This window comes from Ammodytes marinus (genome assembly GCF_949987685.1).
Source record: "Ammodytes marinus genome assembly, chromosome: 13".
Lineage (NCBI taxonomy): Eukaryota > Metazoa > Chordata > Actinopteri > Uranoscopiformes > Ammodytidae > Ammodytes > Ammodytes marinus.
This window is the reverse complement of record NC_137217.1, coordinates 22139691-22156879: the sequence shown is the minus strand read 5'-3', so window position 1 is coordinate 22156879 and position 17189 is coordinate 22139691. Positions and strand designations below refer to the sequence as shown.

General features: G+C 40.1%; 2 protein-coding genes across 3 annotated transcripts; both read right to left on the bottom strand.

Moving 5' to 3' along the window:
* Positions 1-632: 632 nt before the first annotated feature.
* LOC307259891 (T-cell surface glycoprotein CD4-like) lies at positions 633-4523 on the bottom strand. 2 transcript variants are annotated; one of them, XM_080039941.1, is made up of 9 exons: positions 4461-4523; positions 3470-3511; positions 2960-3115; positions 2723-2857; positions 2095-2328; positions 1913-1987; positions 1636-1784; positions 1435-1490; positions 633-1204 (listed from the first exon to the last, which is right to left on the bottom strand). In XM_080039941.1, exons 2-9 carry the CDS (start codon positions 3495-3497, stop codon positions 1120-1122), a joined length of 918 nt encoding a protein of 305 aa, XP_079896067.1. In that variant the 5' UTR covers positions 3498-3511; positions 4461-4523; the 3' UTR covers positions 633-1119. The 2 variants fall into 2 exon arrangements, with proteins under 2 accessions (XP_079896067.1, XP_079896068.1); XM_080039942.1 differs by having other exon boundaries at positions 3470-3536; positions 4461-4521.
* Positions 4524-4900: 377 nt separating this feature from the next.
* On the bottom strand, positions 4901-16432 carry usp5 (ubiquitin specific peptidase 5 (isopeptidase T)). The gene is made up of 20 exons (XM_080039922.1): positions 16210-16432; positions 15525-15653; positions 15291-15357; positions 15067-15194; positions 14617-14762; positions 14097-14281; positions 13152-13246; positions 11794-11987; positions 11563-11634; positions 11065-11152; positions 10799-10924; positions 10554-10707; positions 9883-10045; positions 9699-9787; positions 9238-9366; positions 7528-7671; positions 7282-7418; positions 6761-6911; positions 6448-6532; positions 4901-5829 (listed from the first exon to the last, which is right to left on the bottom strand). Exons 1-20 carry the CDS (start codon positions 16315-16317, stop codon positions 5736-5738), a joined length of 2484 nt encoding a protein of 827 aa, XP_079896048.1. The 5' UTR covers positions 16318-16432; the 3' UTR covers positions 4901-5735.
* Between the last annotated feature and the right edge of the window lie 757 nt (positions 16433-17189).

Genomic DNA, 17189 nt, shown 5'->3' with positions numbered 1-17189 from the left:
CGCATGTACGCACGCACACACACACACACACACAGGAAGTGAGACACCACTATGATCCCATCCTCTCGTTGTGCACTACATGGACTACATAGATTAGGATTACACAGTCACACACACACATACACACAAAGAAGATAATTTAGAATTTTTGTAATGTAGGTTAATTTTTCATAAAACGAGAATTTCTTAACTCAATATATGTATATCAATAAGTACTGTATGTATGTAAGTATGCCGTTGGTGGTCTTACTGTGTGAAACAGGTGTTTCATTACATGTGGCACTGCACTGGTGTCAACAGATGCATTGTCCTGCACCAGTTGTGGGGAATACAGAGTTTCTGAAGCAAGGCAGGCACAATATGGCACAAAAGAGTAAATATAAATATTTGATGTTGTGTTCAACATTTTACTTATTCTAAACCTACTTTTTTTGATACTACCAATTATTTTTCTTTGAAAAGCCATATCATGTGGGTCATTTCTCATTTAAAAAAAAAACCTAAATACATAGAGGATTCACAGGAAATGCCATTTGGCTTTATACTGTTTGTGATCTTATCTCACTGACAAAGGCCCTCCCAGCTCTGAAAGATGAGGGTAGAAATTATGTCACACAAATTTAAAGTTGACTATCTTAACATCTTTATTGGCTTAGAAAAAATATATATTTTAAACACTTCATTACACTTCAGTACTGTATCAAATACACAGAAGCACATGCAAGAAAATATATGTAATTCAGCTGCATCAAATTGAAGAAAGACATTAGAAGTTGACAATGTATGTGTATGTGAGCATAGGCTTTACATGTAACATTGCTGCATAAATGTTAAAAAAATAAATAAGTACAGACTATTTGCTGTTCTCCTTATTTGCAGTAGAGTCCATTTGCATACAAATCACTGGATATATTTTGGGGAAAAGCTCCCACATTATTACATTTCATTTTTATTTTCAAAAGCCCCTTTTACATTCATGCCATATTCACACCGGGGTTCTCTTTCACTCGCTTGAAATTTTCTTCATCTCAATCTTTTCCTCCATTTCCCTCTGTCCTCTTCTCTCTCTCACGTTCTTTCTTTCTTTTTGTCCCTCCTTTCTTGGATCTGCCTTTGGTGTCACTCCTTAAGCAGGGGCTGCAGAGCGAGGCCCGGTGGCTTTTCTCTCCGGCGTCCTTGCTGCGGTCTGGCTGCAGCTGTTGGGCTGTGATAAAGAGGGGAAAGAAGGGAAGTTTTCACACTAATTACAACACAATAATGAAGAAGTCGGTTAAAGGCGCAGTGAAAACCAAGGTCAAACAGCCATTATTATTAAGCGAATTGAGTCTATTAGAAAGCATTTGTGAAGTGAGCCGAGATTACTGGAGAGGGGATAGAGTAATTTTCTTCTTCTATTTTTTTTTTAGCAGATAGAAGCGAGTTAAGAACATTTACCGGTTACACTGGCAGTAGTGCTTCGGCTTCAGTTGCTTCATCTTCTGCATTTTTCTCTGTAGAGCAGAAAAATAATAATCACATTAGAATTTTTTGAGGGGGGCGCTTCAGTGACCCATCCTCTTCCTTTCCCACATCTAATTTCAATCCACAAGGCAGCACATACAGACTCCACAATGGATCATTTTCTTTCAAACTTACCTTCCTTCTTTTGATCCTCTTGCACAACACACAGACAAGGACCATCAGGAGAATGACAACCAGGCAGCCCACTCCGACTGCAACCCACACCCACCAGCTGAGCCCCAGCAGCAGAACGTAGGGTGGAGGTTTGGTAACACCTGATGTAGCTATTGGAAACAGACCGTGGCAGATAAGGAGGAACAATGAATCAATTGGCACATGAAGAGAAAAAAGAATATACGCTCATAACCGGAAGGGGTCCACAGAAAACAAACACAAGCAGTAGGCTACGTACAGTCAGGGTGGGTTGGCTCACGGTCGTCCTTTGAGTTTTGGGAAGGGAGTGGTGCAGGTGTTGGAGGAGCATTTTCTGAAAGCAAAACACACGTCTTGCTTTTTGCAGGTGGCCACATTGGTAGCTTTTTATTTGTGGTAAAAGAACATATTCGAAGACCTCGGTGGAAGCCAGCTTTCTACCTTTAACTGTGATCTCCAGGCTTACGCTGTGTGTCTCCCCGTTGTGGGAGAACTTGCAGTGCCAGATCCCTGCATCTGAGCTGGCTACTGATTTGAGTTGAACTGTCGAGTCCGAGTGTGGACCTCCATTTGACCTGGTCCACTGCACAGTGGAGCCTGGGTTCAGACCTGCTACCTGACACTGGAGCTGAGCAGCACTGCCCACAGGGAGATCACCAGAGGGGCTGGCTGAGACTGACACGGAGAGAGGATGCAGTGAGAAAAGGGGAGGCCATGATGCTGAACAAAGGACTCTATCAGGATTAATAGGAACTCAACATCCTAACGACATAATAGGAAAGGCAAAATGAAAGTCAGTGATTGTACTGGAAATACATGGACAATGCTAACGGTTTTATAGACTGGAACATCTAGGAATGTTAGGGATATTAAATCATGAAATTAAAGGGCCACTCCAGAGATTTTACACATGGCAGTATATGCTTAATTTTCACGAGAAGAAATGCTGAGCTGGTGGAAACTACTGATGTGTAAGTATTTGATATGCGCTTCCTGTTTTCTGATTCAAAATCCCCATGTGCTAAGAATGATTTGAAAATAAATTTTTCCAGTTTTTTTTTCTGCTCACCTGAGACCACAAGAAGTGTATGTTCTTCTGATCTCTCATCTACCTCGCAAGTGTACCTTCCGCTATCTTCTTCCCTCACGCTACTGACGATCAGCTTTGACCCACTCAGCCTTGTCCTTTCGTTGTAACCTAGGCCTAATGCAGACAATACATGGTTTAAATAGCAAAAGTGATTTTTTTTTATCATTATTATTATTGTTATGTCAACTGTTTTTCAAAAAATGTGTCTGTGTATACCTTTGCGGCGCATGCCGGACTTCTCAATTTTAATCATCCTGTTATTCCCATGGTTCCACACCAGGCTAGATGGGGAGCTTTCCCCACAGGAGAACTCGGCGCTCTCCCCAGGCTTCTTGATGATCACTTTGCCTGCAGCAGAGAGTGCACCAAGGACTGGAGAAAAAGAGAATCACATTCACAAGGCACACTTCATTTAGTTTGAAACATTCACAGGAGAATACCACAAACTGTGTGGGTTAAGAGACAGAAAAATGTATGGGTTTAAAAAGGGGTTCCCATTACTTTTCATTGGAGACTCATATAGTGAATAAGAAGTTAAAGGGTCATTTGTCAGGTTGAATGGAGGGAGTTTGCACACATATGGGACAATAAAAAACACAACTGCAACTATTTCCCCTGGTAGAATAAAACAAGTCTCGTGAACATAAAGGGACATATTTGGACCGATGTTACTGCCAACATTTTTAACAATTGATTACTTTAATTTTCAAAGGAATAGTCACTCACCGAACCCAAACCATTCAATTGTCCTCATTTTGAATGTTGGATCTAGGGTAGGGGGGGGAAAACATAACTGTCAAGACAAGACAATTTAAGTAAAACAATTTGTTTGCAGCAGATCGTGGTGTGAAAGCGAATGTACCACACATAGCTTCTGTTTGAGGCGAACAACATGTGATCCCTAACCACCAAGCTTTAGCGCCCTAACTTCCTTCCTCTCTAGCTCCTGTAATAAAAATGTAAAATTTGCTTCGTAGACTTGCATATAAAAACTGAAACTAATGTCTCTGGGAAAATCTGAGTATTATGATTTGTACTGTTTATATTAAATTGCAGTGCTCAGTAATTCATGTTAAGATGCTTTTGCTGTAGACATGTTCCGAATTCAGAAATGAGACATTGGTTAAAAAGAAGAAATAATTTGTTGTTTGTAAACGGATAAGGCAACTGAATCAAAGAGGTTCTTAAAAAAACACCAAGCTTTTCATCACTTGTATCTGTTTTTTTTTAAGAAGATTTTGAAAAAAGGTAAAAGATTTACCTTGAGCAAGCTAAAATACATTTATTTGAAAAATGAGACCGGATCGGACTAATTAATGCTGAATACTTTAGAAAAACTATCAAAACACAATTAAAAAGCCTCATTGGAAAAATCATCAATTTACTTCACCTCACTTAATGAATAAGTTATAAATGGCCTTAAAATTAGATTGACCTTGACATAGGCCTACACGTTCCTTTCAACACATTTTTCCTCTTCATATTCAATAGTGTATAATATAGGATCCTTTCCAAAAACAATGCGTTAGGATTACAGATACAGAGCATTGAATAGCAACATACAAAATACAAAGTTTGACCTAAACATTTGACATGAAATTGTTTAGTTGAGCTACATAACGGAACAAAAGAAGAATGGTTTGAGAAAGGTCACATTAAATCCAGTATTTTTATCTTATACACTATAAAACTTGATTCCATAATGTAGTTATCTTACCTTAAGTACGAGTATTTTGTGCCGTTATTGAAGGCAAAAATCTTTCCTCATCCTCTCTTCACTTCATCTCAAACAAGAGCGCAAGGATGCAAAAACTGTAGAAGGCGGAAGACACGTAAGAAGAAACCTGCACTTTGGAAAGTTGTAGGCCAATGCAAACCCCAGCTCTTTGTGGGTTTTCCTCTTCATGCCTGTGCTTTCTCGCAAACTTGGTCGGGGATTGTGTATGCAGTTGTTACATGAAGCTGTAGAAAGTTCTGTAGAGTGGCTTCAAGACACAGCCACACTTAGCTAGAATCCAACCATTTTGTAGGATAGTGCCGATCACTCCTCTTTAAAAATCACAATTTCAAAATCACCGCATTGAAAAACTAGAGACGTGATAGCGAGCTGAACAAAACCCCCATGATGACTAAATCAAAAAAAGGAAGAAGGCAGAATGACAGAAAGACAATTCTTTATTTGTCACAGCAGAAGTAACAAAGGATTTGTTTGCAAAATAAAAACAAAATAAAACAAAATCACACAGCTTTCACCCTCACCAAAAAACAAGTTGATTTGGTGTTTCTTTTTTGTAACACACATTTCAGCTGTTATTTATTCATGTTTGATTTACTGAAATTTATTTTCATGGCCGATGTTGAACAGTTTTTACTTCCTCACTGAAACAGGTAATGGGAGGAGGAGTTAGTGTGCCGGACTAAACGGTTGACACCTAGGTGCAGGGGGGCTGGAAGCGACAGATGTTGATAGGCAGGGGGCAGTGAAAACTGATGGCAGTGGGGAAACCACTAGTATGGACATGAATTAACGGTGATAGTGAAGCAAACTTATTCATAAAGAGTGAATGAATTTTAACAACCCAGGTCCCTCTATAATGTCTGGGGCCATGAAGCAGTCTTCCTAAATTATCTGGATAGATTAAAACAAAGTTTCAACTGTTTCTCAGGTTTAACTCAGCACAGTTGTCCAGGTAACAAACTGAATCTGCTTCTCTGAACAGGCCCCATATGGTTTGTATTCAATGGATCAAAAGAAATAAAATCTCCTCTCCCATCCACCCAACACCTCATCTGTAAATCTGCACCAATTGATTTTTACTGTGTATATAATGCAATCTGAGAGAAGTATTTACACTGTTGTCAGTTGTGAAGCGTGCCACTGCATTTTGTAAGAGCTTGGTGGGGTGCGACTATGAATGGTGTTCTTTTGTGTTTGTGTAAGCGTCCACACATCTCCTCCTTCACCCCCCCCAAAGTGTAACGCTCCTTTGTCTCATTCAGCCACTCTCCGGTAGAAGTAAAGGTATCCCAGGTCTTTGGGAGGTTTCTCAGAAGCGCACACCTTCTGATCGTTGAAGATAACCCACCTGGGAAACACAGAGATCACTTATTAGTTCACAAAGAGCTGCTTGATAACAGTCAGGTTGTTGATTTGATAATGGAAACACATTTTTTTAAATTAAAATCATTAGGTACTTATGTGAAAAGAAAATATCCACAACATGGTTAAAGGGCCGTCTGCTTTTCCCAAGTGACCAGCAACATACCATTATAACACACAATAAAAAATAAATAAAGCAATCTTTATTAATTTAAGCCCATAAACTCAATACCTTAGTGGATATTAACAACTTAAAGCTTGTTTCTATGACATCTTAATACTATGCCGTGTTCACAGTAGCAGCTATAATTGTTCCGAACAGAAGTGGAGTGTGGTGCCCCCTGCTGAGGTGACCCCAGCATTATTTTTTTAACTCATTAAAAAAAAATGAACCACAGATGAGAGGACAGGAAGCATTTAGTTTGCAAGAAAGTAACTCAGACTGATTTCTTATTTCCTAAATTCATTTCATTTCAGGATCTGAGACTTGCAGTGATATTTCTTAACAGTTGGTTCTGGGTTTTTTAAATGATATCTTGGGGCTTTGGAATAGTGAAATATCCCATTAGAAATAAAAAATAAAAAATAAAAATCTAAAACTCACTGCTGATCTTTCTTGATGTGACAGACGTAATGGCCGCACATTGTGCTGGTCCCCATGTGACTGATGAACGCAATCAGCTCATACTCTGGATAAAAGAGAGAAAAACAATGATGACAGGTTATAATTTTAAAAAAAAACATATTAGAAAATATGAAATAAAGTGATGTTGGCTTTAGAGAAAAGAGGGTGATGTTTTCTGAAATGATGGTGATGTTTTTTTGCTGTCTACATAACACATTTCACATTTATGAACACATGTATGCAGCTCATTTGGGAGGACACATAGTGAGGTAATGATGATTGGGAGACTCACTTCCTGGTCCGTCTCTGACGCGAGGCCCCGGCGGAGGCTCTCTGGCGCCCTCGCTCTCTGCGGCTGAGCGACCGCCCTCAGACACATCCATAGACTCCAGGTCATCCAGGTGGGAGAAGATCCAGTCCACTGCCCGGTCCAGGACATTACTCTGACAGACAAACAGCAGTTCAAAGAGAACATCATCTAATGGAACCTTTGGTTAAATATAAGCCATTAGCGGAGTAAATGTTTTGATGTTAAGAGTGCAAGTACAATATTTGACAAAGAAGGCTAGTGCCATTTCTTCAGAGGCTGGCCATCAGATTATAGAAAACATTGCTAATTACATCACATGAACAGTAACATTTCCTGTGGTGGCTGTGTTATTTGAATGAGTTGGGTTGTTACACGTTAATAATGAGTTTAAAATACAATTCAAGTTCACTTTTATTAGGGAGCTACATGTTCTACCATTATTAAAGTGGCATGCGTAATCAGTCCTATCCCTATCTCTAAACAATATGGAGTTTGATCCTGACCGTGGCTCGAAGTGCTTTGGTTGCCTGGTCTCGGCTGAAGCCCATAGAGACGATGGTTGCCAGGTGCTCCTCGGAGAGGCTCTCTGTGGGCGTGGTCCCAGAGCTGCAGCCGGGCAACACCAGGGGGGCTGAGAAGTCTGCAGCCAATCAGAAAGGAGAGTGAGAGAATGAAGAGTGAGAGGAGCTCCTCAAGAGTGACTGATCATTTGTTCTCCCTGGTTCACCCTCCCACCCCGCTCTGCTCACCTGGGTCATCCATATGGCTCATGATCCAGTTCATGGCAGCATCGATTCCAGTGTTCCCAGTGTAGTAGACTGCTTTCCTGCACGCCTCCAGAGGGAATCCCATTTCACACAACTGGGACACAGTGGAGTCATCAAGTACCGGCGCTGAGAAGGGTGAGGAGAAAGTTGAATTAGTTGGTAGTGCTTTGTGGACTGTGCATTTAAAAAATAAAAAATAAATGTTTTTCTATTTCAGTAGAAAACACATAAATTGCAAAATAATAACATTGTTTGGTTTTTGTGCCCCGTTTCAGAAAGCAAGGTCAGACACTGCATATCAGTTTTTTGAGAGCATATAGAAACACAAATATTCTGACCTCTAGCATATACACGCGATCAGCATTTTGTGGCATGCCAGCTCACTTTTTCAGCATAATGATATGGAAGCGTTACAAATATATACAGTTGTGTTCAAAATAATAGCCGTGTGTTTAAAAAATTTAGTAAAGATCAAAATCCGTATCATAGCTTTTATTTCCATACACGCAAATGCATTGGGGACATTTCACATTCTATTCCAACTCCAAATATGAAGAAACATTTGTCAAATGTTTCTTAATCTTTACAGAAAGTGAAGAAAAAGGAATATTAGACTGTTCAAAAAAATAGTAGTGTCTGCATTTTTCTTTACAACTCAAACATTTACTGTATCAACTGAAAAATGCATGAAGATTTAGCTTTCCTATGAATCACTGAACTAATATTTAGTTGTATAACATCTGTTTCTGAGAACTGCTTCACATCTGTGTTGCAGGGAGCCGACCAACTTATGGCACCTGTGAACAGGTGTTTCAGCCCAGGACGATTGGACTACATTCCACAATTCCTCTGCATTTCTTGGTTTTGCCTCAAAAACAGCATTTTTGATGTCTTGTAAATGTTTGAGTTGTAAAGAAAAATGCAGACACTGCTATTTTTTTGAACAGTCTATTATTCCTTTTTCTTCACTTTCTGTAAAGATGAAGAAACATTTGACAAGTTTCTTCATATTTGGATTTGGAATAGAATGTGCAATGTCCCCAATGCATTTGCATGTTTGGAAATAAAAGCTATGAAACGGATTTTGATCTTGCCTCACTTTTTTAAACACACTGCTATTATTTTGAACACAACTGTATATACACATTGACTTGAGAAAAAAATGTTTGTCCCCTTTATTTCCGAATCTACAAATTATATTTGAATTCTGAGTTGATATTCCCGTTTATTCAGAAAAACAGCGCAAACCTTTTAATGTTTCTGTTTCAGAGTTGATTGAACCAACTGTGGTCAGCTCAGTGTCCAATCTCAGGGTTGGTCAACTCAGGGTTTAACTCAGAGTTTGTTAACCCTGCTTTCTGAGACAAGGCACCAGGCACCTCCTAAATATTAACAAATGTTTCAAAAATATTTGACAAAATCAAAATAATTAAAACTATATAGAACCAAAACCAGAACCAATAAAATATTGCTTCACAGATCACATCACATAATGCAAAAATAAACAAACATAAAGGCAACTGAAGGACTCACGGAAACAGAAAAGGCAGAAAGGAAGAAAAGGAGGAAATAAGGGCGGACATGTAGCTGTCACAGAGGACGAAGGGAAAGAGCGGAAAAGACAGACAGACTAACACAGCAGTGGGGAGTAGAGAGAGTCGTCCTCATCGTTGCCATGGGAACCCAGGATACCTTTAACCTCCACATCTGGGGTCATGAGTGGGGGCGGGGCCACCTCTGGTAGAAGCTCCTCCCCTGGCTGCTGGCCCGTGGCACAGAGTCCACTCAGGTCCAGAGTATCCGGAACGTCAATGCTCACATCTGCAACCAGGACAAATTGTACCAAAGTTTAATACCACTTTTTTATTTCATATTCACTTTGGTCCAAATGTTTGATTTTTACAGACTTGAATTTCATGACAAAACAAAAAAATCTGACAAGAAGAATTCTTATAAAAAATATAATGTAAAACAAGTGTCCCAATATCCGGAAAATTATAGGAATAGCATGAGTTTTAATACAAAATCTTTTAAGACTATACTTCAGCCTGGAGTGTCCTAGTAGACGGATTTACAAATCTGTTCAAAATACACACTTTTGTGCACAAAAACAACAAAAAAATGCATATTTTCAACACAAACATTCAGCTCACCCAGTTTCTTGGGCACCCAGTCAAGGCCAAAGGTGAACTTCTTAATCTGGATAACCAGGTGGTCAGGGAAAGAGGCAAAGCGGGTCGTTCTGACAAAATGAGACAAAAGCTGATATTAGTAATTACATCTTAAGACCTGTTTCAATGGATTACTTTCAGCATGTGTGGCGCTCTCTCTTCGTACTTGGTAGCAGATGTCTTGGCTTGCACAGCTGAGCTCCAGAAGTCTGTGAGGACCTCAGGTTCACTGAGGGCCGCCATGCAAGCTGTGAAGGGGATCTGTGCGCGCACTGTGGGGGCAGATGCGTCCCCATCCTCACGCCGGCGCTCTGCCTCGTGGAGCTCATCTGTACGAAGGAAAACGTACATGGTAAAATTGTATTCAAGTTGGCTTAGAATATAAAGTGTACCGTATGTTTATAAGTCTTTAGGTGTGGGAAACGTGTTTTTCTAATTTACATTTTTTATTTTATTTTTTTAAAGGGTCTCCCTCACAAGTAGAGTCCTCAGCTAACCACCTTAGAGCAGCACTTTACTCGTTTGAGTACTATATAGCCTGTAAAAAGGTTGAACTGTATAATGTCTTATGTGGCTCTGACAGTTTTTCTACATAATGTTAAAGCAAATAACCTTAATCATTACAAAAGATGAATCATTCTGTCCATTCCTCACCCATCTCCTTCTCCTCAAGATAATAACTGCAAGTCTTTTTTTGTATGAAGCTGGGATATGTTATTCAGCACAAACAAATATATCTGGACTACCAGCACTTTCTTACTAGCCATCGCACATTGGAGGAGTCATAAACATATGCTACACTTTGCACTGTGCAGAATTGGAGTTGGACATTTTTACCTGTGTTGGTGGCCTGATCCATGGGCACGGGCAGCTGGACGATGTAATCCACCCGCTGTGTGTACTTGGCTTTATGTGACTGCTGACACACAATCCTCTCCTCCACCAGGAACCGGAAGGCTTCGGATGGGTTGGAGCCAGAGCGGCAGTTCCTCTGTGCGTTAAGAGAAATAATTAACATAAGAGGAAAGCTGCGGGGGCCTAAAAAAACAAACAGAAGCAGAAGGAGAGTGTTGCTTTATTACCTCCACCATGTTTATGAAGTGCAATAAAAACTCCTGAGCATCCTGTTGTCGATTGGTGGAGAACTCTGGGTGGCCTCGCCCAACAAGGGCTTTGAACATCTGTGGTGCTATGCCGACTTGGTCTCCCTGCAAACAAAGCATAAACACAATTTGATTTGTCTGGGCTAATATTAGGTAGGCCACATTCTGAAGAGTCATTCCCCACATGCTCGTGTGTTAAACCAAAGACTTGTAAAATCCACTGAGACTGATCCAGTGCTTCTTACCCTGGGTTCAGGTACAGCATTTTCATCCCCAGGGTCTGGTGCTGGTTTGGAATACTCTCCTGACAACAGACCGTAGCCCAGCTTGGCTCTGTGGTAAACAAACAAAGTTGACATCACAGCGCATCCAACAATGAACCAGAGGCTCCCGCAGGAGGAGGGTTTGGATACGGGCCTAGATATATTTTTGGCTTTTCAAATTACAGAGTAAGACGTCTAACCAGGGAGAAGAATTTTCTCAAATCTAATGGCAATAAAAAAAGTTTGGATTGGACAGAATTAGAACACATACACATTAAAACTGACAGATGTTTTTATTATTTTAAGTGGGAAACGGAAGATTATAATGTCAAATAAACTAAAATAGTTTAGTTACTGTAGGACATCTAAACCACACCAATAAAAGGTTTCACTTCTTCTTTCACAATAAGAGGCTTTCAGTTTAGATGGGATACAATAGAAGCAAAGCTTTTCTTTTTTAAGCAACCATAGAAGACTTACACTTGGGTTTTGAAGTCCTGGGTGGGGTCACTTGGGGCTTCATCAATGATCTTGTCAATGTTAGCCACATATCTAATAAAACGGGAGTAGAAGGACATGAAAAATAAATAAAAAATTGGTATATTTTGCGGTTACATTTCAGTTATTAGTTACCTTTATATTTTTTCATTGCAACATGCGGTAACAATTGATATTGAGAAATGGGGCTATGAGTGAAAATGTGGTACTGACTTGCTCTCAAAGTCTGGAACGCTGAAGAGCACTTGCATGACGGAGTTGAGGTAGCAACTGTTGCCTAGGTTCTTCATGCCAGTCAAGCCTGGGCCAAACAGGGGACGGAGGGTGGTCCCCGACTCCTGGATCACCTCCCACTCCCCCACACGCTGGTTTACAGCAATCTCCAGCTCTGTCATCGTCCGCTCGGTCTGAAAGCAGAGAAGTCAAAGGGATAAGAGAATGAAGGATGCAGGGCACAAGCAAATGATATTCTATGCGACAGCCTACGTATAAAAAAGGCAAGTTTCTAGAATAATGAGCAACATAGAAAATTTAAAGTAGGAATGACAGCAGGCAGACGAGAAAAGAACTACAAAACACATCATCATTTGCACATGTTTGATCATTTGGCTCACTCCTGAACAATTGTACAGATCTTTTTTGTAATTTTTTCTATTAATTTCTTACACATTTATTGTATGCACCATGCAACCCAGGCGAATTCCTTATGTGAGTAAACTTACAATAAATCTGATTCGTATTACAGCACTAAGTGCTGCACTTTGTCTGTTGCTCTACTGTAGCACAAGTCCTCCAACCCCCTGTCTGTGCAGCATCATATTGTTTGTGCCGCAATGCATTAGCCAGGAAAGAACATTACAGTACACAGCAAGATGCTTTTAGACTTTGACAACTGTGTTGTCAGCGCTCTGCATGAGTGGAAAAGCTAGTGGCAAAGAAATAAATGGCAGCAGGGAATCAGATAAGAAACAGGTGTAGAGGAAAATATATGAAACTGGAGAAAAAAAAGCAGCTATCATAATAATATGCCTTGAAAATAAAAGCACACAAGGAAAGATGTGACTGTGTTATTACAGTCCATCAGTAATAATAGAACAAACCTTTGCAATAATGTTATACAAACATACATATATTTTAATAATAGTTAAACGTGTGCTGGCAAGATAAAATAAACAACATAAAGAGGCAAGACAGAAAAGTTTACCAATTATTAAAAGAGCATGAATTTCAGTGGTATTTTATTTCAACACTGCAGTTAAATGTTAGACTTTTGAATAATACCATAAAATCAATGGCTGCTCTATGAAACTGAGCCAGTCATGTCTGGACGTCTGCCAACAGCAAACATAATCCAATATCTCCTGACTTTATTTGTAACATTTAGAACACAAGGTTGAATGATACATCTCTCCACAAGCACTTGATCTGAGGATGAACATACTGTAGTACTCCAGTGGGGGAAAGGGGCAGGTTTGATATTAGCAAATGTTGAAATTATGGGGAAAAAAATACAAAAAATACAATATAAAATTGTCTACTTCCACTAAAATGAGCAGAAATACAGGACTTGCCTTCTCCATAGTCATCATGTTGATGCCAAAGTGAGATAGGTGCTCTGGTAGCTTGGGATCGAGTACCATGTCATCCTCGTCATAGGAATACACATCTGGACATACAAGACAGTGGTGGCAATTAAGGACAATGAGGCACCAAGCTTTAGACAGATGCACATATTATATATAGGGATAGTCCCAACTTGTTTTGATAATAGAAATATACCACAGCCCACATGTTATGCCCTTGCTTAGTCCAACCCAAATTCTTACTAGTTTTCCCTTTTTCTAGTCAAAAGTAATATAAATAATAAATACTTTAGAGGGTTAGACAATTTTTTGGAGGAACAATTAGAAATCCTCCTTTTCGTCTTAGTTGGCTGGAGGAGAGTATCTGTGTCTGCATTTGATCGACCAGCAACCAGCAGAGCAACGAGAGACAAAAGAAACAAACTTGCGCTGTGCCTTAGGGCAAATGAGCAGACAGTGTTTGTACTAATGAGTCTGGGACACACCAGCACCTTGATGGGCTGAAATTATATTTGTAGGTTTGTTTATGTGCTTTAGTTGACCAGCTAATTAGCTGTCTAGCCTGCAAATTGATGTTAGCAGCAGTGCACTTTCCCACAGAGAATGTTTGATTGGTGGCTCCCTCAACAAGCTGAGTTGCAGGACAACACACGTCTTTGTGTTTTTAGGGTCGATGAGTCAGAAGCTTTGGCATGAAAGCTAATATGGGCTGTTGTACAAAGTGTGTAGCTCTTGTGTTGTGTAGCAGGCTGCTGTCTGCTTTTAGTGCATGTTACTGTCTGCATCTGATAGAACAGATTACAGTTTATGGAATTGTTTCAAATGAGGCAATTTGGAAAAAAGCTCTTCATTTACGCAATCAAAAAGAAAAATGCAATTTCATTTTAGACTTCAGCATTTTGATCACAGTAATAGATTTTGACATTTGCTTACCGGCTCCGTCCGGAGTGATGGTACCGAGTTTAACAGCAAGTGGGTATCCTGTCTGCTGGAAGTGGAGAAGGGCGTGGTTGTTGCCCCCAGTGCCATCAAAATATCTGCGACCGCAGAGAACTTTACCGTCTGTCAGGTTCATCCAAATATTCTCCTGGAGGTCGCACACCTCACAACGCCAGCCACTAGGATGAAGGGGAAAAAAAACTCTTCGGTAAACACATTCTGAAATCAATGTTTAACTTAAATTGTATTATTAAAGACACAACCGTGTGAATGGACGATAGCAATAATGGATCCTAAATGCAAAAGCATTATTGCCAATTGACATGTTTTTCCTCACAGGAATAAACATCCCTCTGCCCCACTGATATAATTTTTATGGTATGTAGAGAGACAGTTATTGCATTTGCAGGTTTGCACATACTTTCTGCTTTTTTTATATTAAGTCTTGGATTTATGAGGAAATTGCATTGGAGGTTATTATTTAAAAAGGGACTGCTATGACATAATGTCTCACCGTGGAGGGATTTTGACTCCGTTGTCAAGCTGTTTAAGGTCAGTGGCATACCTCGACTCCTGTCTCACCTCTCCATCCCACTGTTGAACTTGTAAAGTATGAGACACTGAGTCAGCTGCCATGATACCTGCCATTGACAGTGACACCTTGAGGGAAGAGGAAATGAACATAGGAACAAATTAGACCAAGCTAGAAGCTCATGGCAAAAGGTCTTAAGGAATAGATGTACGACATATTGCGTGAGGACTAACTTGTCAAAGAAGAGTGCTAATATATGCAGCAGCAAGCCAATGGACTATGTCCGTTTATAAAGGAGATCATCACTGTATTTATATTACCTGTTATCTACATTATGACAACGTGGCTCTATGAAACTGTACCAGTGTCAGTTAACATATTATAGGGTGTGACATTTCTCTTGCCAGAAAAGACCAAAGATATCATTCTCACCCGCTCTCTCACAACATCTGGCATGGTAGCAAGGCCCTCTGATGTCACTTCCTGTCTGTCGGGTAAAATTACCACCTTTACATCCTCCTCATACTGCTCCTGCTCCACGTCAAATCCTCCTTCAATCCCTAGAAAGAAAGAAAACAAGAGAGGAGTCAGACATTGTTCAGTGTATGAAGAGACACCTTTATAATCTGTGTATACATAATTGCTAATGCACTCACCTATAGCCAATCTGGTGGGCTTTTTCTTAGGCGGGTGTCCGGATCCAGAGTTATTGTCATCTTCCTTCTGTGAGAATAACATAGGATGGGTGTTGAGATTAGTTCACATGACGACATGTAAAATAATGGTGCTGACAGTGTTTAATATGATTTAGATAAATGTCCATCTGGAATCAATCACAGCCATAAGGGTTAACAATAATAATAATAGTTACGTAGAAAAAAAGTGCCGACCTTTTCCTTACGAGTCCGGGTGATGTGGAAGTAAGCCCTCTGTCCAGACCGAGCATGATATCTGTCCAGATACTGACTCCCAAAGCCCAAAAAACTGTTCATGCACACATACAGGCCGCCTTCACTCTCCTATAAAGAAGATACGGGCAATGTTAAATGTTAAAACCGGTCCTGATCCATCTCCATCCTAAAACAACACTGGGAAGATAAAGCAATGTGCGGATGTCCTCAACATGTCACACCATCAGTTACTATATTTCAGCCATCTACCTATGGTCTCTAGCCAGCCTGTCAACTTGTTATTAAGCTCACCAACGTCAAGATTAAGATATTATGGGCTAAATAAAGGTTAGACAGTATGTATAGTCCTGCCACAGTTGTGATGAGAAGCAAGGCAACTAAGTTCGCCTACTAGCTAGTTTGACAGCATCAATAACACTAGCATAGCTAGCTAACAAGCTACAGCAGCTAAGTTTCCATTACAGTGCATTATTAGCCTAGCTTGACGCTAGCTTGCTAGTTTGTTGAAATGGGGAAATCTAGAGAGAGAGAGTGCGTCAAAGTAGGACAGCACTGATAAACCTTAATTAAGACAAAAGAAACAAGAGAGTGCGAGTGAATTCAAATATGAAATAATACTGTTGCTTGTTTGAAGTTTTGATTTGTAAAAGGGAAGATGGCTCACCGGCGAGGAAAATGACAAGGCGCATTCGTCTTTGTGGACACGGTCCCCGGGTTTTGGGACCCGGATTGTGGACAAAACCGACATCAAAACCTCCCCAACATCCGCCATGACAAGCTAGCTAGTTATGCCTTTCAGTGGGACACTTGCTCCTCTGAGTTTGGACCCTCCAGCCTCTCTATTTCCCCAGCTCTGTCTGTCCCGTCTTTTGCTGTCTGTGTTTGGATGAATGAATCATGAGACGCCGCCTTGTGTTGAGGGAAGGCCGAACGAGCGAGGCGCTGCGGTTCGTTGCCGTAATCTCTGCAATATAGGCGCCCATCGCTGCAGAATACAATTTAAGATTTACTTTTAAATCGATATCTGAAACTGTTCCACTATTTGTGCAGAAGTCCAAAAGCTTAAACATTTCCCAAAGTGGGACAATGTGTTTGGTGACAAAGTTTTTTTTAGCTTTAACTCTCACAAAAAAAAATCAAAAGGCGGAGTAGGCCAAAGTGCCAAATAGGCTAAATAAAGAAAATAAAATAAAAATCTCATCCGTACAGGCTGGCATTTTGATGTTTTTTGTTGTGTGTTCCTTCATATTCGTATAAATCTCTATGGTGTCTTTTAAAAATGGTTTTATTGCATATTTTGTGAATTATGTTTTTCTGTTTTCCATGTATGTTCACAATACAGTTATAGGCTACTTACGGTAACGTCGGTTGACTTCAACCAACGGATTCCTCTCGTGGCGAAATGGGAGTATTGCATTTGGCGCTTGCTGAATAATAAGATAATAACCCGTTAAACACAGTCTACTGGAGTCTGCCATTAATTTATTCTAACACAAGTCAATGACTTACATGAAGCTTTATTTATCCAATGAAATAAGCAGTTGGAACGAAGTGCAGGCCTAATGTGTCATCATACAAAGTGATAGCTCGTTTTCCTCAAACGGGAGGAAACTTTCTGGGTCGCAGTCTTCCCCAACTCTTTCG